General features: G+C 44.9%; 1 protein-coding gene across 1 annotated transcript in view; it reads right to left on the bottom strand.

Annotated features, from left to right (window-relative positions):
* The window catches only part of QRICH2 (glutamine rich 2), a 176769-nt gene extending 169918 nt beyond the window's left edge, over nucleotides 1-6851 (bottom strand). Inside the window, exon 1 of the mRNA XM_082272781.1 lies at nucleotides 6333-6851. Within this exon, the coding sequence (XP_082128907.1) occupies nucleotides 6333-6755 (423 nt within the window). The 5' untranslated portion in view covers nucleotides 6756-6851. The remainder of the gene's footprint in view (nucleotides 1-6332) is intronic.
* Nucleotides 6852-23698: the final 16847 nt, after the last annotated feature.

Here is a 23698-nt window from a genome sequence, read left to right as displayed (position 1 = left end):
ATAGGGGATAATTGATAACCTTGGTTTAAAGTAAAGGATGTTAGGCTCGAGCCCTAGTGGTTGGGCCGTGTTTGAAGTATTCGGTATCTGTGATGTGAATTAATAAAATATTCAGTAATATGTTGAAATTATTTTTTGTAAAGTTGATTAAAACCAATAATAAAGCCGCTGCCATGATTTATCCAAAAGAAGTGGTAGTGTGATTTATTTAGTAAGGTGCATGATAGTGACAATCAAATAAGTAGTACTAAAACACACTAGCAGCGCTAAAATTCATAAATAATAAATGAAGTGCAGTCCACTGGGATAATGTCCATATGTTCATATAATCATGCAATGTGCCCAGAAACCGTGAATGGATATATTGCACTGGACCCTCCACCGCACCAACGTGCTCCCCCTAATGAGAGACACTCACCAGAAATCTGGTCATACAAGGACTTGTAATGCCAGCCTATCTCAGGCTCAGAAAACGATATCCACAGGAATTTCCCAGGACAAACGGCCCTCGATCAGTCTCAATCGGATCAATTCTTGTGGCAGACCCACAGGAGATTCCAATTACATCAGGGGTAGTACATGTGAAAATAATAGCTCACATAGGGCAATATTGCATGGCTAAAATCAGACTTTATTACCCACAAAAGGATCCCCAGTAGCTGATGCACTTACAACATGTAAAACAAAGCAAGCTTCAGTTGAAGTTACTTGCTAACGAAACGCGTCAGGGCGTGGTCACACGGTCACGAGGTAGGACCTGGCGTCTGATGCTGAACCCGAGGCTCGCTACAGCCTGGTACCGGCGGCGAACTGACACTACGGGGATCGGCCTCTACACGCAGGTTTATGCCTCATCCTTTATATGACAAGCTTGCTTTGTTTTACATGTTGTAAGTGCATCAGCTACTGGGGATCCTTTTGTGGGTAATAAAGTCTGATTTTAGCCATGCAATATTGCCCTATGTGAGCTATTATTTTCACATGTACTACCCCTGATGTAATTGGAATCTCCTGTGGGTCTGCCACAAGAATTGATCCGATTGAGACTGATCGAGGGCCGTTTGTCCTGGGAAATTCCTGTGGATATCGTTTTCTGAGCCTGAGATAGGCTGGCATTACAAGTCCTTGTATGACCAGATTTCTGGTGAGTGTCTCTCATTAGGGGGAGCACGTTGGTGCGGTGGAGGGTCCAGTGCAATATATCCATTCACGGTTTCTGGGCACATTGCATGATTATATGAACATATGGACATTATCCCAGTGGACTGCACTTCATTTATTATTTATGAATTTTAGCGCTGCTAGTGTGTTTTAGTACTTCTTATTTGATTGTCACTATCATGCACCTTCATTTTATGCGGTTAGATTTATAGCAGCAGCTTTTAGATATATTATTTGTTTTAGCATTTTATATATCACTCTATATACATATAGGTACCTGGTAATAGCGCCGGTTGAGTAAGTAATTTCAGTCCCCACTTGTGTCCGTTTCACTTGCTCCTTTTGGGTGATTTATTTAGTATTTAAGTAGTTTGCCTCCTACAATACCCATGACGATGCTGACTTTGTTGATCAATGCTGATTCACACCTTTTAGCTCAGGGAATTGAGACACATTTAACCACTTAAGCCCCAGAGGATTTGGCTGCTAAAAGACCAGGGGGTATTTTGCGATTCGACACTGTGTGACTTTAATGGACAATTGCGCAGTCATGCGACGCTGTACCTAAACGAATTTGACGTCCTTTTTTTCCCACAAACAGAGCTTTCTTTTGGTGGTATTTGATCACCTGTGCGATTTTTTGATCATGCGCTATAAACAAAAAAAGAGGGTCAGTTTTGCAAAATAACAATATTTTTCACATTTTTTATATGAAATTTCCCAAAAAAAATGTAAAAATCAAAGTTTTTTAACATTTTCGGCCAATTTGTTTTCTGCTACATATGTTTGGTAGAAAAAAATCGCAAAAAGCGTATTTTGATTGGTTTTCGCAAAAGTTATCGGGTTTACTAACAAAGGGAAAGATTTTTGTCATTTTTGTTGTTTTTTTTTTAACGCGTAATGGCGGCGATCTGCGATTTTTTTTGCGGTACTGCGACATTGCGGCGGACAGATCGGACCCTTGACTGACATTTTTGACACTTTTGGGGGTACCAGTGACATTACTGCAGTAAGCAGTGCTATATATATGCACTGTCATTGTAAAATTACACTGGCAGTGAAGGGGTTAACTTTATTTGAGAGGGAGGGGGCTATGTGTGTCCCTAGGGGCGTGATTCTAACTGTGATTGGCTGTGGCTTGAGCTGTAGGAACAATGATCAACGGTCCTACATAGTAGAACCGTATGATCAGTGTTCCTACACAGGGGAGAATGACAGGCGGCTTGTTTACACTAGCCGCCTGACTTTCTCCCTCTCCCCCGACGATCGCTGAGTGACCGGCGGACATCGGGTCCGCCGGTAACACGCGCGGGGGGGGGCCGTGACGAGCGGGAGCGGGCCGCGGGCGCTCGCTCCCCAGAGCCTTACAGGCTAGTGACGTACCGACGTCACTCTGCCTGTGAGGGGCTGACCGCCGCAGTATATGTACTTGCAGCGGTCGGCAAGTGGTTAAAGTGACCCTTTCAGGAGGTCAAAAAAGTTGCAAAGGCCATAGTTGCCAACATTTGAAAAAAATTTCCAGGGACACTTTGCAGCACAGCTATCAATTACTTACCACGCCCACTTCTGTGAAGCTCCGCCCACTCCACCTTCTAACTTTACAACTAATTTGTGGCCCTTTTGTTGAAGTTTTCCTCTCTTACAGAGCTCTTGCCTCTGATCCAATTCAATACTTCCTTGGTTCCTCCTGATGAACCCAACATCACGATTGTGTCCTGCAGTGACTAGTCAGTGGGAGGAACCACAGTGGGCAGCAGGGGACACATTATTTGACCACCCTGAGGAGTCTAATTGGATTGGCACCAGGAGCTCTGCTACAGAGTGAAGTTTTAGGCAATGGGCCCACAGACAGTCATATATTATATTGATTTTTTTAGGTTAGTGCCTTTGTAACTTTATTTTGACTCTCTGACTAATTCACTTTAATTATTAAAGCCCAACACCAGTCAAAATGTTTCTTTTTAGCTTCAGATAGAACATGTACGGGTTGAGCAGGGGTGTCAAACTCATTTTCATCGTGGGCCGCATCAGCATTATGGTTGCCCTTCAAGGGCCAGTTATATCTGTAGGATTAGATGTCCAGAGCACCCCACGCCTCCTCCCCCCCTACATGAGATGTCAACAGCCCCCCCCCCCCCCCCCACCATCAGAAGTCAAGAGTCACCCACCCTTCCTTAAATCACAATGCAGCCCCTTACCTTGTGCTGCTGCCAGGAAGAAGATGCCGGGTGGATCTGGGAAGAAGTGCAGGGTCTGGAAAAGAACCAGAGGAGGGCTGGAGTCAGCTTCCAGAGTCTGCTGAATGCTGAGACCAGGGGAGGCAAGGTGGTGTTGCGGCTGCACAGAGAGGCGCAGGATCTGTAGGAGGAGTTCAGTCCTCCTCTCTGCTGTGGACTGCTGAGAAGGGCAGGTGATCAAAGACGAGCCTTTCTGCAGATGCACAGAGGAGTGCAGGATCTGAAAAAGGAGTTCTGTTCTCTCTGCTGCTGACTACAGAGATAAGGTGGGGGGCAGAGACAAGGGGGATGCCACAGCTGCAGGAGAGGTGCGAGGGCCATATGAAATGGCCTGGGGGGCGGCATTCGGCCTGAGGGCCTTGTGTTTGACACCTGTGGGTTAGAGTCTCTGTTGTTTGCATCTGAGCAGGAAATGCTGAGAAATCTCTCTAAAAAGCCAAAAAAAAAAAAACCAATAGAACATAGCGTGGGGAAGGTTTAGAATCTTTGAAAATCGTTTTTTTTTTTGCTTTCTAGTCCTGGCTAAGACCATCATTACAATCAGGTATCATAGAGAGAGGAAGTGAGGAAAAATCTCCTCAGTGGAAAAACATACAGAAATGAAAACATCAAACGTTAAAGCGGACCTTCACCCAATTAAAAATGAGATACAATTTTCTCCTTCTTTCCCGTCTAGGTGAAAATGACGTTGTGCCGACCTTGCTGCCTCCTGGCATGTCCATGCCGTACATCCCAGGAGGCAGTATCAGTGACACTTGTGATTCAAGACCTGCCATAGACCAGTGGCACTTCCATGCATGTGCAGCAGACATTGCACATAACCAATGTTGTATGCGCATGCTGCAATACCCAGCCGGGTCCTGAATACTTTGCAGAGATCTTCAGCACATCTGCGCGAGACATTCACATATACTGGCACAGGTGAGGAGGAGCCGTGCCACAATAATAGGGATCGAAGTTCCTCTATATTGCCACATAGTGTATATGCATAAAGCCAGCAATGCTGTTTTATGCTGTAAGTGCACTCACCTGGTGCCCCAGCACTTTGACAGCGCTGTCATCAATATCTCCTGATACTGTCAGGCTCCTGATTAGTGGGATCATTGTGACAGCCAATCACAGTGATCCCATGATCGGGAAGCTGGCGGAAAAAGGGCCAGGAGGGGGAGGCGATGGTAAGAATTTCAGAAATAAAAAATAGTTGCTATGGACAACACTTCTGCTCTTTTCAAACTCAGGAATGCTACTGTATATATTGCCGTTATGCTTCAAAGTTATTATTATTATAAGTCTCAGGTCACTGCTGTTGCTATTAGTTGCTGCAATTTAAAACCTGCTTACCTAAGCTCGCTTTCTGACAGGTGTCAGTGCTTACCATCCTCTGATGGGCGATCTGTGGTGGATCACTTTTCAGAGGATGGTATAGCAGGGGCTGCAAGGTTTTCGAGAGGCACTAGTGCTACCACCTGATTCCTGTTTTTTTTTTTTCTTTAACCACTTGTCGACCGCCGCACGACTATTTACTGCGGCGGTCAGCCCCTCACAGGCAAAGTGTCGTAGTACTACGTTGCTAGCCTGTGAGGCTCAAGGGAGCGAGCGTGCGCCGCTGGAGGCGCGCTCCCGCTCCCGGTCGCTCACGGACCCCCCCACGTGTGTGAGCGGCGGACCCGATGTCCGCCGGTCACTCGCGATCGTCGGTTACACCGATACTAATGTAAACAAAGCCGCCTGTCTTTCTCCCCTGTGTAACAGCACAGATCATACGGTCCTGCTATGTAGGACCGTAGATCACTGCTGTTACATGAAAAGCCACATCCAACCATAGTTAGAAGCACGCCCCTAGGGACACACTTAGCCCCTCCTTCTCCAATAAAGTTAACCCCTTTCCTGCCAGCGTCATTTTTACAGTAACAGTGCATATTTATAGCACTGATTACTGTAGTAATGTCACTGGTACCCCCAAAAGTGTCAAAAATGTCAGTCAGGGGTCCGATCTGTCCGCCGCAATGTCGCAGTCCCGCAAAAAAAATTGCAGATCACCGCCATTACTCGTTAAAAAAAAAAACAATAAAAATGACAAAAATCTTTCCCTTAGTTAGTAAACGCAATAACTTTTGCGCAAACCAATCAAAATACGCTTTTTGCGATTTTTGTTACCAAACATATGTAGCATAAAACAAATTGGCCTAAAATGTTAAAAATTTTTGATTTTTACATTTTTTTTGGGGGGGGGGAATTTCATATAAAAAAATTTGAAAAATATTGTTATTTTTGCAAAATTGTCGCTCTTTTTTGGTTTATAGCTCATGATCAAAAAATCGCACAGGTGATCAAACCCACCAAAAGAAAGCTCTGTTTGTGGGAAAAAAAGGACGTCAATTTAATTTGGGTACAGCTTCGCACGACTGCGCAATTGTACGTTAAAATCACGCAGTCCCGAATCGCAAAATAGGCCCTGGTCAGGAAGGGGGTAAAATCTTCCAGGGCTTAAGTGGTTAAACTGTTGCATGGTAGTGTTACATTGCGAGACCGCAACTGGGAGCCATGTGTTTGGTTTGTGACAGAGGTAGGCAACCATGGCACTCCAGCTGTGGTGAAATTACAAATCCCATCATGCCTCCAGCTGTCAGGGACCTACAATGACTCATGGGTCTTGTAGTTCCACAACACCTGGAGTGCTGCTGAGGTTGCTTATCCCTGGTTTGTGGTTACGGTTCAGGCCCGTGGTGAGTCTGACTCTGCAGTCCAAGATAAAAATGACATAGCCATATAACAAAGCATCATATATAAAACCCTGTCAGACTGTAATGTCTAAATTTTAACTGGGAGAACAGGAGGCGGTAAAACCATGGCTCAGCTGCCTGTTTTTATGGCCCCACAGCTACCCATGTTAAAGAGCCTTAAAGGTGTACAACCTGAAATATTTTTATTTACCTGGCATACTCCATTTTCATTAGCCTCAAGTTTCTTCTTCATCTGTATCATATTCCACATATCTTCTACTGGTGTGCTACCGCCCTGCTGTGTTTTTGCTCTTCCCATGAGGTCCAGTCCGGTGGGCAAACTATTCAGTGCCTGTAACTGCTGCTCTATTTTCATAATCTTTTGCTCCATCCGATGGTTGCCGTTGGGCACCCAGTCATTCTGCCCCTCTTCACCAGCTACCTTCACCAGCCCTTTAGGGGCATTGTATGGGCCCTTATCTTCCTCTAGGATCTCGGCTTTTACATCTTGGATGTTTAAATTCCTTATTATGGCATGAAGAAGGGTGTGCAGGGCATTGAAATTCACGGCCCCGACCTCAGGCGTGCCAATGGATAGATTTACCAGATCGGAAAGGCTGATGACTGTTGCCATAACTCATTCGCAGGTTGAAATCACAGTTTTTATAAGCCAGAAATCAGAGCCCCTCTGAAAACACAATGAGGAGGGATTAAAGGAGATACCCTTGAAATCTGAGTGAGCTGTGCCAGCTCTGGTGGGCTCTGTAGTTTGGGATCAGATCTTATCTCATACCTGCTTCACTCTGTGCGAAGACCATGCCCTGCTGACTCCGACAGTCTGCCCTATCGGGTTCACCAGTATGAAGCCAATAGGCTAGGAGAGGAACCTAGACACTCCTATTGTTCACATAATAAGCAGCTGTACACTGGCTTTGCCTGTTGCCGGGAAACGCACAGTACAATTTTCATGACACGATCGTGTAGCACCGTCCTGTGCTAAATATCAGGAAGTCCAATTTGCTCTCTTTTTTTTTTTTTTTAAAGGGAATCTGCCACAACAAAAAGAGGAATTTATAGTAGAAATTAGGTGAGGTGACTTGTTTGCCCACCTGTCAGTGCCTGGATTACTGCTAAAGCGCAGGACAATTACCAGGTGACGCTGTTCATTATTTTAAATGAACCTCCCTGGCGGTCTGATTATGTCCAGATTTCTGTGCTTAAAAGCGGTACATTGTTTTCCATAGAAATCTGTTGCTTTATATTTTAACCACTTGCCGACCGCCGCCGACTATATACGGCAGCGGTCAGCCCCTCCAAGGGAAAGTGACGTACCGGTACGTCACTAGCCTGGGAGCCAATCGGGGGGCGGGCGCGCTCCCGCCCCCGCTCGTTCCCTAAGAAGCCCGCGCGTGTGACTGGCGGACCCGATGTCCGCCGGTCACTCGCGATCGTCGGGGTGGAGAGGGAGAAAGGCAGGCGGCTAATGTAAACAAAGCCGCCTGTCATTCTTTCCTGTGTAAAAGCACAGATCATACGGTCCTGCTATGTAGGACCGTTGAGCTGTGCTGTTACACACACAGCCACATCCAATGACAGTTAGAATCACGCCCCTAGGGACACACTTTACCCCTCCCTCTCCAATAAAGTTAACCCCTTCCCTCCCAGTGTCATTTTTACAGTAACAGTGGATATGTATAGCACTGATTACTGTAGTAATGTCACTGGTACCCCCAAAAGTGTCAAAAATGTCAGTCAAGGGTCCGATCTGTCCGCCGAAATGTCGCAGTCCCGCAAAAAAAATCGCAGATCGCCACCATTACTCGTTAAAAAAAAAAACAATAAAAATAACAAAAATCTTTCCCTTAGTTAGTAAACGCAATAACTTTTGCGCAAAACAATCAAAATACGCTTTTTGCAATTTTTTTTTACATACATATGTAGCATAAAACAAATTGGCCTAAAATGTTAAAGAATTTTGATTTTTACACATTTTTTTGGGGGGAATTTCATATAAAAAAATGTGAAAAATATTGTTATTTTTGCAAAATTGTCGCTCTTTTTTTGTTTATAGCGCATGATCAAAAAATCGCACAGGTGATCAAATACCACCAAAAGAAAGCTCTGTTTGTGGGAAAAAAAGGGCGTCAATTGTCCGTTAAACTCACGCAGTGCCAAATCGCAAAATAGGCCCTGGTCAGGAAGGGGGTAAAATCTTTCGGGGCTTAAGTGGTTAAAACTCACCTTCCCCTGCGATCCCCCGCCGCCCTCCCCCCGTGTGCTCTGCAGATGCTGGCACCTGTTTTCCGGTTCCCTTTCCTGTGAGCGTTGCGACGCAGGGGGGGTGGAACTGGCGGCAATTTCAAAAATGTAAATACACCAAATGACATGATACAAAGTTGTGATCCTAACGGATTACACTGTATCATGCCATTTCACCACAGGATTTCACCTGGTGACTTTTCCAGTGCCCTGCCTGTGCTTTTCCTGTTCTTTGTGTCTGGAAAATAGAGAACGACCATGGCGTCCAAAAAGCATTCTTTTTGCGCAAAAGCGATTTTAGACTAACTGGAAAACAGTGACAGCGAAACGGAGTTACTTGAAGAACTGAGCGATTCGTGGGAAAATGCGACATCAGGTACGGAAAGTGACGACACCGACGATTCTGATGTCTCTTTCTCGCACATCGCTCCGTTGGAAATTGTAAAGAATCATTTGATATACTTCCCAAATTCCACAAGCTATGTGCCAGACAGAGACATCAGAATCGTCGTTGTCGTCACTTTCCGTACCGGATTACGAATTTTCCCACGAATATCTATCGCTCAGTTCTTTAAGTAACTCAGTTTCGCTGTTGCTGTTTTCCAGTTCGTCTAAAAGTGCTTTTGCGCAAAAAGAACGCTTTTTGGACGCTATGGTCGTTTAAAATTTTCCTGTCGCAACGCTCGCAGGGAAGGAAACCGGAAGGCAAGTGCCGGCAATTGGCCGTGCACAGAGTGGGGAGAGAGTGGGAGGATGGGCTTATTCCGAGTGTGGCTCAGGGGGTTACCGCTTTTGGTACTGAAAATTAACCCCGAGCCACACTTGGGAATACCGCCAGGGAGGTTAAAGCGGAGTTCCACCCAAAAGTGGAACTTCCATTTTAGGTAGGAATAACCCCCTGACATGCCACATTTGGCATGTGATTTTTTTTGGGGGGGGGGGGGGAGCGGGTACCTAGTTTTGACATGTACCCGCTCCCACTTCCGCTCGGAGCGCCGCGGCACCCTGAGCGGAAGTTCTCCTCTCCCCCTCCCTCCCTGCAATCTTCTGGGACATGTCAGAGGTCCCAGAAGATTGCCGGCCAATCACGACGCGTAGCGCAACTCGCGCATGCGCAGTGCGTACCTGGCTGTGAATCCGCAAACTGTCACAGCCGGGTGCCCACACCAGTGATGCCGGCGCCGCAGAGCAGAGAGGGAGAAGAGCGAGGCTTCGGGCGGCCGCATCGCTGGACCGTTGGACAGGTGAATGTGTTTAGGCTGGAACTCCGCTTTAAAAGCATCAATATGATAATCTTTAGCCTAGGTTCACACTGAATGCGGGTTTGAAATTGTGCGGGTTTCAGCTGAACTCGAACAACTTCAAACTGGCATTTCAGCCCAATTTGAGAGACATCTGCGCGGGTTTATGCACACGTCTATTGAAATCACCCCCGAAGTCGCCAAAAGTAGTCCAGAAACTACTTTTGGGAATCGTATGCGGTGCCACAAAGTTGGCATCGCACTGATTCGGAAGGTGCCGTTGCCGGCAATAGGCTCCAATTTGGCATGTGACATGTCAAATCGCAAGTCCAATTGGACCAATGTGAACGGGGGCTTACTGCTGATTACTGGGCAGCATACATGTCAACATTGTCAAATATTTCATATGCTGCTCCAGGTGGGATCGGCCTTCACACATCACATTACATCTCAGGGGCTGGCTTAGTTCATCCCTACCAAACCAATCAAGAATGCTGCACACCAAGAAACAAAATAATACTCTTATCTTTATTACCCACTTCAGCCCCCCGGAGGTTTTACCCCCTTCATGACCAGGCCATTTTTTGCGATTCGGCACTGCGTTACTTTTACTGACAATTGCACGGTCATGCAACACTGTACCCAAATAAACTGAATGTCCTTTTTTCCCCACAAATAGAGATTTCTTTTGGTGGTATTTGATCAAATTGATATTTCTTACTTTCTGCTAGAAAACATTTCCAATAAAAAAATTTAAAAACTCACATTTTTTCATCAATTTAGGCCAATATGTATTCTGCTACATGTTTTTGGTGTAAAAAAAAAAAAAAAATCCCAATAAGCATATATTGATTGCTTGCGCAAAAGTTATAGCGTTCGCAAACTATGGGTTAGATTTATGGAATTGTTTAGTTTTTTTTACTAGTAATAGCGGTGATCAGCAATTTTTAGCGGGACTGCGACATTGCGACAGACAAATCTGACACTAAAGGCCCGTACACATGTAGCGATTGTCGGCCATAAATATTCGGTCGCCGAACGATCGGCCGATTGTCGGCTTGTTAGTATGATGCTTCCGACAGCCGACAGCGCATTTTCGGCCGAAAAGAATCTGTCATGCAGACTTTAAAATATTTGTTGGCCGTCACCAGAACGGTCGATTGTTCGCCAGTCAGTACAGAATTCGGCCGACAATCAGCAGATTTGCAAGACTGGGCATGCTCAGAAAAGAAAAAACACACAGAAAGTTAACCATCACATGACATCACTTCTGCAGTCGGCTGCTGTTGGCCGACAAAATTTGTGTGCAGTCTTGAGCACTTTTCAGCCGACAGGACAGCACCGGACAAAAGACGGCCGATCGTTCGGCCGACATTCGGTACGTGTGTACGGGGCTTAAGGGACACTTTTTGGGGACCAGTGACACCCATACAGTTATCAGTGCTAAAGAAAATGCACTGTCACTGTACTAATGACACTGGTAGTGACGGGGTTAACAGCAGGGGTGATCAAAGGGTTAAATGTGTTCCCTGTGAGTGCTTGCCAACTGTGGGGGGGGGGGGGGTTGCTCTGACTGGAGGAAGACAGAGATCAATGTTCCTATTCAGCAGAAACACAAGATCTCCATCTTCCCCTCTGACAGAATGGCAATCTGCCTTGTTTACAAAAGCCTGGCGCCACTGGCTCCTTCTGCTGTCAATTAAAGTCAATGAGCCAATGAGGAGAGAGGGGGAGCGGGGCTGGGCCGTAGCTCCATGTCTGAATGGCCACAGGGAGCTTCTGCTCAGCTCGGGTGCCCCTATAGCAAGCTGCTTGCTGTGGGGGCACTCAACAGGAGGGAGGGGCCAGGGGCAGTGAAGAGAGACCCCAGAAGAAGAAGATCTGGGCTGCCCTGTGTGCAAATCCAGTGCACAGAGGAGGTAAGTATAACATGTTTGTTATTTTTGACAAAAAAAAAAACAAGACTTTAGGATTATTTAAAAATACACAGCAGGAACAAGTCCTAGTCTGACATGTTTCGTGCCAGGCACAGTGCTTTCTCAAAAAAAAAAAAAAAAAAGCCACTACCCATACACCTTTACATGAAAACATGAATTCTGCATGATCATTACACCCTTTATTATTTACCCCTTGTCTACCAAGGTACTTTTTTAAATTTCCTGGTAGACAAGGGGTTAACTGCAATAAACGGCTTCAGTATGCCACCGTCATTGATGCTATAAACGATCCTGTAATGAGAATGATTTTGTCGCTTCTGGTTTCAGAGCTATCATTTCCCAGCAGCTGTATCAAGGAAAGCAGCTAGTAAAAGGAGTTGTAAAGAAAGAAGGTTTTTTATCTTAACCACATCAGCTCCGGAAGGTTTTACCCCCTTTAAGCGGAGTTCCGGCCTCAAAAACCACTTTGGGCCATCCGCTTGCTCTAGGTCACCTGAAAAAGAAATGGATAGTCCCGATTTTTTTTTCTCCTTTACTTACCTGGTGTTGAAGAAAATATACTTGCCTTTCTTCCACTTCCTCCCTGTGCGGCCGCGGCCCGAGCCGTCTCTTCCTGCTTGCATTGACTCCTGAGAGCTGAACGCCATCGCTCCCAGGAGTCAATGCGGCTGCACCGGCCCCGTTCGTCATTTCCAGTGCTGGCGCGTCATTACCTGCTAAACAGCTTCTGGGCATGCCCAGATGCTGTGCAGGGATGACGCGCCTGCACCGGAACTGACAAGCGGGGCCGGTGCAGGGCATTCTTGGACCCAAGAGGACACCGAAGAGGATGCTCCGGCTTCAGCTGCCCACACCTGAGATGGCAGCACTGGACAAGACATTTTCAAGGTAAGTATTTCTACTTACTTACCTTGACATTTTCAAGGTAAGTACAACCTGGGACAGTTCAGAGGCTATCATTGCTGAAATGCACTAGCCCTGACTGTCCCGGGGGTATTTTTATCTTAAAAACATTTCCGAGGCCGGAACTCTGCTTTAATGACCAGGCAATTTTTTGTGATTCGGCACTGTGTTTCTTTAACGGAAAATTGCGCGGTCGTGCGACGCTGTACACCAAAACAAATTGATGTCCTTTTTTTTCCCACAAATAGAGCTTTCTTTTTGTTTTATTTGATCACCTCTGCGGTTTTTAGATTTTGTGCTATAAACAAAAAAAGAGCGCCAATTTTGAAAAAAAAAAAAACAATATTTTTCACTTTCTGCTATAAGACATTCCCAATAAATAAAAAAAAAAAAATCTATTTGATTTATCACTTTGGGCCAATTTGTATTCTGCTACATATTTTTGGTAAAAAAAATTCCTAAAAAGTGTATTTTAATTGGTTTGCGCAAAAGTTAAAGCGTTTACAAACTACAGGATAGATTTTTTTCCTTTTTATTAATTTTTTTGTTTTTATTAGTAATGGCGGCGATCAGCGATTTTTTTGCGGGACTGCGACATTGCGGCAGATAGATCGGACCCCCTAATTGACATTTTTTACACTTTTTGGGGACCAGTGACATTAATACAGTAATAAGTGCTAAATAATATGCGCTGCTACTGTATAAATGACACTGACAGGGAAGGGGATAAAAAAAATAAACAAAGAGTATGGAGTCCTTCAGAGGGGGACAACCAACAGAAAAGTTGCAACAGAGGGCCAACAACAGTATAAATATGCAAAAGTTTATTGAAAAATTGGCTGGCACATAGAATTCAATTACTAAAAATCTCCAGTAATAAAATGCACCCAGACAACCAGTGATTACACAAAAAAACCACATAAAACGGGCTCCCCCGCATCCACTCATACATTCCATTCAGAACCTTTCGGATCTAATGCAAAGTCATATAATAGTGACAGTTTGGGAAATTAATTCAAAGATAGCTAAACAGCATATTGAGATAATCGATATGTCACTAAAATGAACATGGATTATTTGCAATAGAGGGTTCACATCAAATAAGCAGCTCAGAGCAATGTTAGACCTCCGGGTGTTGCTCCTTCGCTAGCACTGTTGAAAAATAGACTATTCAGGCAGCGAGGATCAAATCCATATAGCATAGATGACCCCTAGGAAAAAATGGCCACCTCAAGGTTGCAAAGTGATGTGATCAAATCAGCCACCAGTATCCAGATGAACATAGTCATAAACCGGAGCAGAGTCATAGACGGGTAAATGGAGTAGTTCCATAGGTGGAAAATATAAATAAACTTTCAACCAGGCTAGTGCTCAATAATTCCTACACTTGGGCAGTCAAAGTTCATCTAGACAGCATATATGGTCAAAGTGCCAGATGGTCCAGCTACAAGGTCTAAGAAGGTGACCCACCCGTTTGGGAGTCTATCAATACAGTTCTTATAGCGGAGACCTCTTTACACTGTCTATAGAGCCCATCAGGTTCAGAGTTAAAGTCCTCCACTAAAGCCAAAATACATGAATACTCAGCCAAACTAGTGCTTATGGATTCCTGCAGTTGGGAAATCAAATTTCAACTGGACGGCATAGAGGGTCAGGATATCAGATGATAAACATAGGCTGTCTCAGAAGGTAGTTCACCCATTTTTAAGTCCAGCAAGTCAGTACCTCTGACCAAGACCCCTTAGCGTCGTCCATGAAGCCTCTCAGGTCCCAGATAAGGATCCTCCATTGTAGAAGAAAAGCACCTAGTCGGCCGGTAGATGATCTACTCCACTCGTGGTGATAGCGTCCGGAAGTTAGAGCCGGAACCGGAAGTGCAGTGAGCTGTGATGTGGAACGCAGAGTGGAGAGCAGGTCTCTTCGCGCTGATTACGTCAACGCGTTTCGCATACATCACATACGCATCGTCAGGACATCAGGGAAGGGGTTAACACTGGGGGTGATCAAAGGGGTTAATGTATGCCTAGAAATACTTAATCACTGTGGGAGAGAAGGGCTCTGTGACAGGCACAGAGAGATCGATATGTCACCTTTTGTTTCAGCTTTGTTTTCAGCTAAGTTTCAGCTTAGCTGAAACTCCTGATCTCTATCTGCCTGTGTGACAGAAGACCCGCCTGCTTTGTTTACATAAGCAGGCGGGTCTTCTGCCAGTTTCTCTGACGATTGCGGGAGGCCAGCGGCGATTGCTGCCGCTCCTCCCGCGGGACCGCCGAGACCGTGTGCACAAAATCACGTAGATTTTGTGTGATTTCGCGCAGCCGAGCCGCCCTGCCGCAGTAAATCATTAATTGTCAAGCAGGTGATTTCTGTCTAACCATGACAGTGGCAGGATTTGGAACGGTTATTTTACAGAAGGATGCGTGCGGCAGGTTATTTTGAAAATAATACAGTTAAAGCAGTAGTATCCCGCTTTTTGACACTTTTACCTACAGGTAAGCCTATAATAAGGCTTACCTGTAGGTACAAATAATATCTCCTAAACCGGCACGGCATGGGTAGGATAAGACATGTGGTGACTGGGAGCAGGGCCGGCCTTTGGGGTGTGCGAGCTGTGCGGCCACACAGGGCGCCATGGGCAACAGGGGTGCCGTGCGGCCATCACAGCTCGCAGGTGATCAGGCCGCACAGCGGGAGGTAAGCAGCGTCCGTGGCCAGGACAGGGTTAACACAGGCCGCGGCTGCCGTTTACTTCCCGCTGTGCCTCGGTCTCCTAGCTGCAGGGCTGAGCTGTGTATCTGACACAGCTCAGCTTCCGATCCACCGCCGCTGACAGATCCCTCCTCTGTGTAGGGATACCAGAGGAGAAAACGTCAGCTCCTCCTCCCGCCCCTTCTCCTCCTCCCGCTCCACCCACACTCCCCGGGGATGTGTGGGCAGGAAGTTTAAAGAAAAAAAAATAAAAGCTGCAGACAGCTTGTGCCTCCCTACTGCGGTAAGTAAACTCTCTGATGTAAGGGGGGAGGGGTCTCTGACGTAAGTAGGTCTCTGTTTAGGGGGTCTCTGATGTAGGGGGGCCTCTATGTGGGGAGTTCTGATGTACGGAGGCTCTGTGCGGGTGAGTCTCTGATGCAGGGGGCTCTGTGTGTGTGGGGGGGGGGGTCTCTGTTGCAAGGGGGTCTCTGATGTAAGGGGGGCTCTGTGTGGGGAGGGGTCTCTGATGTGTGGGGGTCCTGTTGTAAGGGGGGCTCTGTGTGGGGGTCTCTGATGTAGGGGAGGCTCTGTGTGGGGAGGGGTCTCTGATGTAAGGGGGGGGTCTCTGATATGTGTGGGTTCTGTTGTAAGGGGGGCTTTGTGTGGGGGGTCTCTGATGTAAGGGGGGCTCTGATGTAAGGGGGGCTCTGTGTGTGTGGGGGGGTCTCTGATGTAAGGGGGGTCTCTTATGTAGAGGGGCTCTGTTGTAAGGGGGGCCTCTGTGGGAGTCTCTAATGTAAGGGGGGGCTCTGTGAGGGTCTCTGATGTAAGGGGGACCTCTGTGAGGGGTCTCTGATGTAAGGGGGGCGTGTGTGTGTGTGTGTGTGTGTGTGTGTGTGTGGGTCTGATGTAAGGGGGGCTCTGTGTTGGGAGGCTCTGATGTAAGGGGGGCTCTGTGTGGGGGATCTCTGATGTAAGGGGAGCTTTGTGGGGGTCTCTCTGATGTAATAAGAGTGTCTATGACAAAGGGGGCCTCTGTGAGGGTGTCTGATATAAGGGGGGGTTTCTAATGTAAGGGGGGCCAATTTATTAGTGATCACAAAAAAGAAAAGTCAAATAAAGTTAATAAAATGTGCAGGGGAGGGGTCACGCACATGCAGTGTGGGGGGGAGGGGGGCACCACAGGATTAGCTTGCACAGGGCGCCTAAACACCTAAGGCCGGCCCTGACTGGGAGGATGGATGGTGGACAACAGACCCCCACAAGTGGAAGACCATTTCAGCTAGGATTCCTCCAGATAACATACATACCTACCAAAGGACCTCCTTAGCAAAGTGAAGTCAAGGAAACATTATCGTCACAATGAAGAACCCAGAGGTCAAAGACAGTGGGGTATACAGGCTGGGAATAACTAAGTCAGGAACGGATCCATGGGCTGAAGTCAAACTCCAGGTAAACCCTTCCCAAAGTGTCCCTGCCAGCGCTACAGGTAGCTCATTCCCTAAGGTTGAAGATAGACTTGACAGCGAGGTAGTTGGGGTAGTGATACATCTGGAGGATAGATTGAGCATAGAGACTGGCTACTCTGACAAGAATGAATGGTTGGAATGGATGAAATTTACAGCCAATTCTACAAATGCCTCTGACTGTGCGCCAATGGAAGACCAAGGCTAGCGACTGTTCCAATTCTCTCGGCTTTTAATATATGTATTTTATTGATTATGCAAGGAGAAGCAGACAATGAGATTTGCAAAACAGACATCGATAAATTTCCTGTGACTAAAATGAAAACTAAGCCAGTAGGTATGACAGTCTATAAGGGGAATTATACTCGTTTTAATAATACTCTTAGACCGTCTTCACAAGAATCTAGGTATTAAACAACTATATATCAGCTCAGGAATGATGGAAGCTTCCCAGAATCACTGTTTACCAATCAAACGCAAGCTTTAGCAGACACCTGTTGGTTGTGCAGAGATAATAAAACGAAGGCCTTTATTGAGCTCAAACTGAGATGGGACATGCACGCTAGTGAAAGTAGTTCAACCCTTTTAATCTTCCCCGCCAGACTAGGTGGTGTTCCTATATGGGATAAGGCCCTAGGCAGGAAATTAAATAAGCAAACCAAGCGAGATAGTCCAGGGGGAAGTTTTGATAGATCAGTATACATAGATGCTATAGGCGTACCAAGAGGAATCCGAGATAAATTTAAAGCAAGAAACCAAGTAGCAGCAGGTTTTGAATCAATTTTTCAGTTTATGTCTAAATAAAAACACTGAGTGGATAAGGCCCCGTTCACACTGGGGCGATCCGACTTGGGGGGGGGACGACCTCCGAGGTTGCGGTGCGAGCAGCGCGCCGCGACCTCGGAGCGGCCGGCACGGACTTCATAACATTGAAGTCTATGACGGTCGCCCCAAAGAAGCTCCGGACCCTTTTTCTAAGTGGGAGCGACTTGTGTCGCTCCTATTCCAACGGTCCGCAGCTTCCCTATGGAAGGCGACCTGTGAGGCGACCAGGTCGCCTTAGTGTGAACGGGGACTTAACTGTGTTTGTATATAACAATCAGCAGCGTTTTGTCAACTCCACACAGGATGCAGTCAAAGGCCTTGCCGAGCAGCTTGGTGCCACCTCACTAACAGCCTGGCAGAACAGAATTTCCTTGGACATGCTCCTGGCCGAGAGGGGAGGGGTTTGTGTAATGTTTGGTACCACGTGCTGTACGTTTATCCCCAATAATACTGTCCCCAGATGGCAGCGTCTCCCGAGCATTGAAGGGCTTGGAAATGCGGTCTCAAGAGCTGGTGGAAAATAGCGGGATAGAGGACTCATTCGACAGATGGATGGAACGCTGGTTCGGCAAATATTTGACCACCTTAGTCACTGCGGTCGCAGTGGTGTTGTCAGTATTATTGTGCGCAGGCTGCTGCCTGGTACCATGCATGAAGGAACTCATCTCAAGAGTGGTGGATAGCGCTGTCAAGCGATGTAATGTATACAGTTCTGTCCATGCAGGACCCTGACTTGCACGATAGATCAAGCTCAGCCTCTTTGCCTGTATGAGCGAGTGATGCTGTTTTTACAAAGGCCCCCCACTAAAACAGACAGACTTTTGGGGTGGGAGCTTGAGTAAAAATCTAAATTTGTAGGTTCAACAGGAGGGAGATGTTGGAAGAATGGGCTGAGTCAGGAATCTTTCACTAAATGTAGCCGTAGTAAAATATATGTGAACCTAGAAATGTAGATCGAATACTTAATATAAATCGTAGTAGTTAGAGTGATGCTTTATGATGAACCTATTTCTAGTGAATGTTCTTGTTTGAGGCTCACATCCCCCCGCGTCTGCATGAAAGGGGAGTTTGTGTTTTCTTCTGCAGAAGAATGACCTTGAGAGATAATAGAAGCAGGATGCTACATCCCAAATACAGCAAGATATGAGTGAACTGGCTCAAACCAGTGAGATTGCCATCACCCTCAGATTTGGCCAGCCATGTGGTGAAGACGCCTAGTTAACCGTTAATTTACCATAAGAAGAAGTGGACATTGATTGGATGAAAGTATACCATTACACCTCGGACCAGCCCAGAACACACCTATGCTTCATACATTCATTGCTATAAAAAGTTCAAGCTCTATTGTTTGGTTTCAGATTTTAGACACGAGGCAGATTTGCTCAGTCTGAACTCTGTACTTATCTTCATGTGCATGAAAATAAAAACGGATCTATACCTTGTTTTCCAAATTGCCAGAATTCAGTATTGAGTTCTTTAAATAAAACTCACAAGTTCTAACCCTTCTTTATTAAAGTTATGGTCTTTGCCCCCATTTGAGACAATTCTGGTGAGCTGAAACCTCCCCAAAAAACGTACTTCCTCCCTACCCAATCCAAAACAGAATAGTTTTAACTGGTGATGGGATTAAAAGCCCAACTCCACTTTTGTTGAGAAAAGCAAAACATTTCTGGGGTGTGGTCAGTATACATTGTGTGTACAGAACAGCTCCAGGTAACCATATTGCATTTTCAGAAAATTACAGCAGCTGCAGATTGAAAAGAAAAAAGGGATTTTTAATAAAATTCCAAGTACAAGGTGACGTGTCACAATTGTGTAAGCAATACTGTTTTTTTCTTTGCTATTTTTGAAAGTGCTGTTACCCTTAAAGTGATGCATGTGTTCAAATATATTGCTAGGTGTATTCAAGTTCTTCCAGGAAAATGTTTTTGGGGACACTGATCCACATCTCTTCCTTCAATTTTCTTTGTATGAAAAATAAGCCATTTTAATGATGCCACACAACACACTCAGCTAGTCACACAACTGTTTATTTATTAAAATAAATTTCACATTGTCATTTGTCTGGATGGAAAAAAAAAGGAGCATACAAGTTTAACTGCAACAACTACAATTTGCTTAGCTTTATCAGAATAATACTCTGAACATTCTTAATGGTATAAGCGTTACGTAAACATTTGAAAAACATTAAAGAGAAAAAAGACAAATGTGCGTAGTATTTCACAGCCATCAGCCAGCAATCTGGGTTCAACCTTACTACCTAAACTTAGTAGGCAGCAATTGTGCCAAGTAAAAGGTATAGAATGTGGCCAGTTCAAATCACTGGGACCCAGTTAGTGCCCTCTCTAGATAGTCAAATTGTATTGTCATGGACCTGTATAAAGTTTGACATTTTTTAAGTCAAAGCAGTATTCTAGAGCAATGTGCAAACCTCACAAACATGTAGCAGGTTGAAACCTTGAAGGACTTGGTTAACAGATTTTTCTTTCAAGTTGTGCAGTATCTCCTTATAGCCTACTTGCGACACAGATCACTGTTTTCCAAAGCCTAGGATATGTATGATTGTACATACTTTCACCGAGGGGTTGGCATCTATAAAGGGGATCACATGCAGATTTGAGACCAGAACATTTTCAAGCCTTGGTTTATATACAGTACCTGTTGCCTGCTGGTGCTCACCAAAAAAAAAAAAAAAATACATGCTGTCAAAAATTGTTTAAAACCACCAGCCCACTAGAAGAAGCAAAAATGTATCTGATCATGTGAATTACTGGGTTTATTTCAGAGAGAGCAATTAGAGCCTGGATCTCCAAGGAATGAAATGTGTACATATTGTGGTATTGGACACACAAAGGATTTAAGGCTCGGTTCACACTGGGGCGGCTTCAAAGTCACCCGACTCTGAACCACCCCGTGCAGTGCGACTTCAGCCTGGCTTGCAAACAACTTCTCTAATAGAAGTCAATGCAAGCCGAAGTCAATGCAAGCCGCTCCGAAGTCGCCCCCCGAGTAGTGCAGGAACCTTTTTCTAAGTCAGAGAGACTTGAGTCGCTCCGATTAGAACGGTTCCATTGCACTGAATGTAGCGCGACTTGTCAGGCAGCTAAGTCGCCTGACAAGTTGACCCAGGGTGAACCGAACTAAGACACAATCCAAAGGCATAGCTAAAGCCTAGCTGCCACAATGTAGCTTATGCATGTAGCACACACTCCTTTCATATTGAACTGGGGATCATTAGAACACAAAAATTCTACAGTAATAGAGAACCTGGCTAAAGCCTGGAAAACAATGACATATCAATAAAAAGGCATCTCTAACCATCTACTATAGATAAAAACAAAATGAACACCCAACACCATCAAAAGCATAGTGTTACAAATGGTTAAGAGCAAAATAAACTCATAAAATATTTTACCTAATTCTAAATTAAATACCTTTTTTTAATTTAACAAATATTAAAATTATTTTTAAAGAATTCCCAAATTAAAATTACAAGGTAATCATTCTAAATTTGAAACCGGGATTTACAGATACTTAAAAACTGTATATCAAAAGTAAAATATGAAAACAAAAAAAAAAAAGAAGAGGGCGGGGGGTTGACCAATCACACTGCTTCATAGCGGACATTAAACATGGGCAGATCCTACAGAAGTTCAAGGAAGGGGTGGGTGTGGTCAGTGTTGCAAACAGGATGAGTGATTAGTATCCAGTGCAGGATTTTTATACCAATAGAACAGCAGCACAGCTATTAACACTCCACTGAGTTAGTGGATTATACCCTGTAAATGGCCATACACAAGCAGCAACAAATACATTCACGTTTTAAAACCCTTGAAGAGCTTATGAGCTGGGCTTGGAATTTTTGGCTGCTTTTACATTATAAATGTTATTAGGGAGAAAGCCTATTGTTAGACAAATATACAATGCATATCCCCCTGTGCAATATGCCAATATAAATATAATGTGTCTCAGCCATACAGAATCATTCGACAGCTGTAGTGTATGTTATCTAAACCAGTGTTTCTCAACTCCTGTCCTCAGGGCACACTAACAGGCCAGATTTTAAGTATTACCTTGCTAAGATGCAGACTAGAATACTGCAATCACTGAGCAGCAAATGATATAACCTGTGATGAATTTCCGTTCTCTTGCAAACCTGGCCTGTTAGTGTGCCCTGAGGACCGGAGTTGAGAAACACTGATCTAAACCACTTGAACATGGCTATGTTAGATCTGCCAAGACAGATTACAGTATTGCATAAGCATTAGTAAACAATTACACAGCACTGGAAATAGAGCAGATACTGAAGCTATAAGAGTACACATTTCACCAGAAATGGTTTTGACGAGTTGGCTCAGACTGGCCATTAAAGAGGTTGTAAACTGATAATTTTTTTTTTTTTATTTTCTTTACATCCTGAAAGAGAAAGACATAATGAGCTAGTATGCATCGCATACTAGCTCATTATCAAATACTTACCTTAGAACGAGCCCTCGCCGCGCCGCTCTCTTACCTCTATGACGGGCGACATGTACAGTCGCCCGTCTTCCGGGATCGCGGCATCCGGCCATCTGATTGGCCGGAGCCGCGGTGACGTCACTCCCGCGCACGCGCGCGGGAGCCGACGTCACGGCACAGGGCTCTGAAGGAACGGCACGATCTGCCGTTCCTTCAGAGCGCATGCGCCAGTGACGTCACTGGCTGCATCAAATGTAAATATCTCCTAAACGGTACATGTTTAGGAGATATTTACAGTACCTATAGGTAAGCCTTCACATAGGCTTACCTATAGGTACAACTTCCTGAGGAGGGTTTACTTCCTCTTTAATGGCTCCATCTTGATTTGACAATCCTGTATGGTGATTGGGAGAAAGGATTTAGGGCACCTCTAGAAAGTGAAAGCAAACGTGTTGACAGTACTCATGGTCACACAGACAATTTCTGGATTTTTTGGAAAACGGTTCGATACCCAGCAGATGTTTCCACTGAGAAAAGCAAATGCCGAAGTTAACCATCTATGTGGCACTTCGTAGCAATAGAGACAAATGAGCATGTCTTCCTAGGCGCAATGTTTGGGAGGACAGGGTACAGATGACTGGACAGGTTTCTCCGTGTGTTTACAGCTAGCTAAAAATAAAAACCTTATATTGCAATGTTCCAAACGGTTTTACATCAGGATCCAACACAACAAAACTGCAATCTACAGTAGAAACAATGCAAAAAAAAAAATACCTGTTTAGTTAAGGATCACACGCTAAATACCATCCCCTTCATCTTGTATATTAAAACTGACCCAGTTCAGTACCTTTGAACCACCTTAAAGGTTAAGTAGGTGGTGCTGGATTAAATTACTCCAACTCCTGGGGACTCCAGCAGCCAGATCTACTCAATGGAATGTGTCCCATGTCCACCCACCAGGGTCAATACTAAGCAAAGCCAGAGTGTCTCAGTCCAGCTAGTGCACAGCCTGTTCTGTGAAGAAAAATTAAGTGTAGAAAACCAGCAGCAGTAGGACATCTTTCTCATGACCACAGCAGGTAGATGAATAACTCAACTACAGGGATTTTATCATTAGGCAACCAAGCAGCTAGTGATCAGGTCCATCTACCAATATCCATCCAACTGTTAAGGCAATTTGGCTGTACTTAGCCTTTAAGTGAAAACAAAAATCACAAACCAGAATAAACTGTTGAATCTAGTGGGTTAAATAGGCTTGATAAAGCTTTCGTACCGCCAAAGGAAATGTTCATACTACAATTAGCTGCTTGAGTGATGTCCTGTGGTTAAAGTAGTACCTTCCATACATAATGGCCTAATATTTTAGGACAGTTCTGAAAGATGTTGAGTGGGCTATTTGAGTGACCACCATATCTCCGAAGGGATAAGAGACTGTACCAGTGTTTCCCATTAAAGAAACCCATTGTTTTAACATTAAAATCCTTCACATCACAATGTGGTCACAAAATACTGCTGTTACGAAAGGTGTCTGGGGAAAATAAAGTTTACTGGATAAACTCTTTTTTACCCATTAAATTAGAACTTGATTTTTGTGTTCTGTATTTTATGTTTAATTCTGCCTCAAATGAGAAGAAAAACTAAAACCGCACAAAAAAATAAAGCTTCTGTAAAACATAGCAATAACATACAGTATTTGTTTGGCCCCTAACCCTTTACAAGAAACGAGTAAACATGTGAACCATATGGATGTTCGTATATAAAAAATGTCTTGAAAGCAGCCTCATCAGTAGGTGCAGT

Source organism: Pelophylax lessonae (assembly GCF_965119305.1).
Source record: "Pelophylax lessonae genome assembly, chromosome: 11".
Classification (NCBI taxonomy): domain Eukaryota; kingdom Metazoa; phylum Chordata; class Amphibia; order Anura; family Ranidae; genus Pelophylax; species Pelophylax lessonae.
Note: the sequence above shows the minus strand (reverse complement) of the source record. Positions and strands in the feature narration are given on the sequence as shown.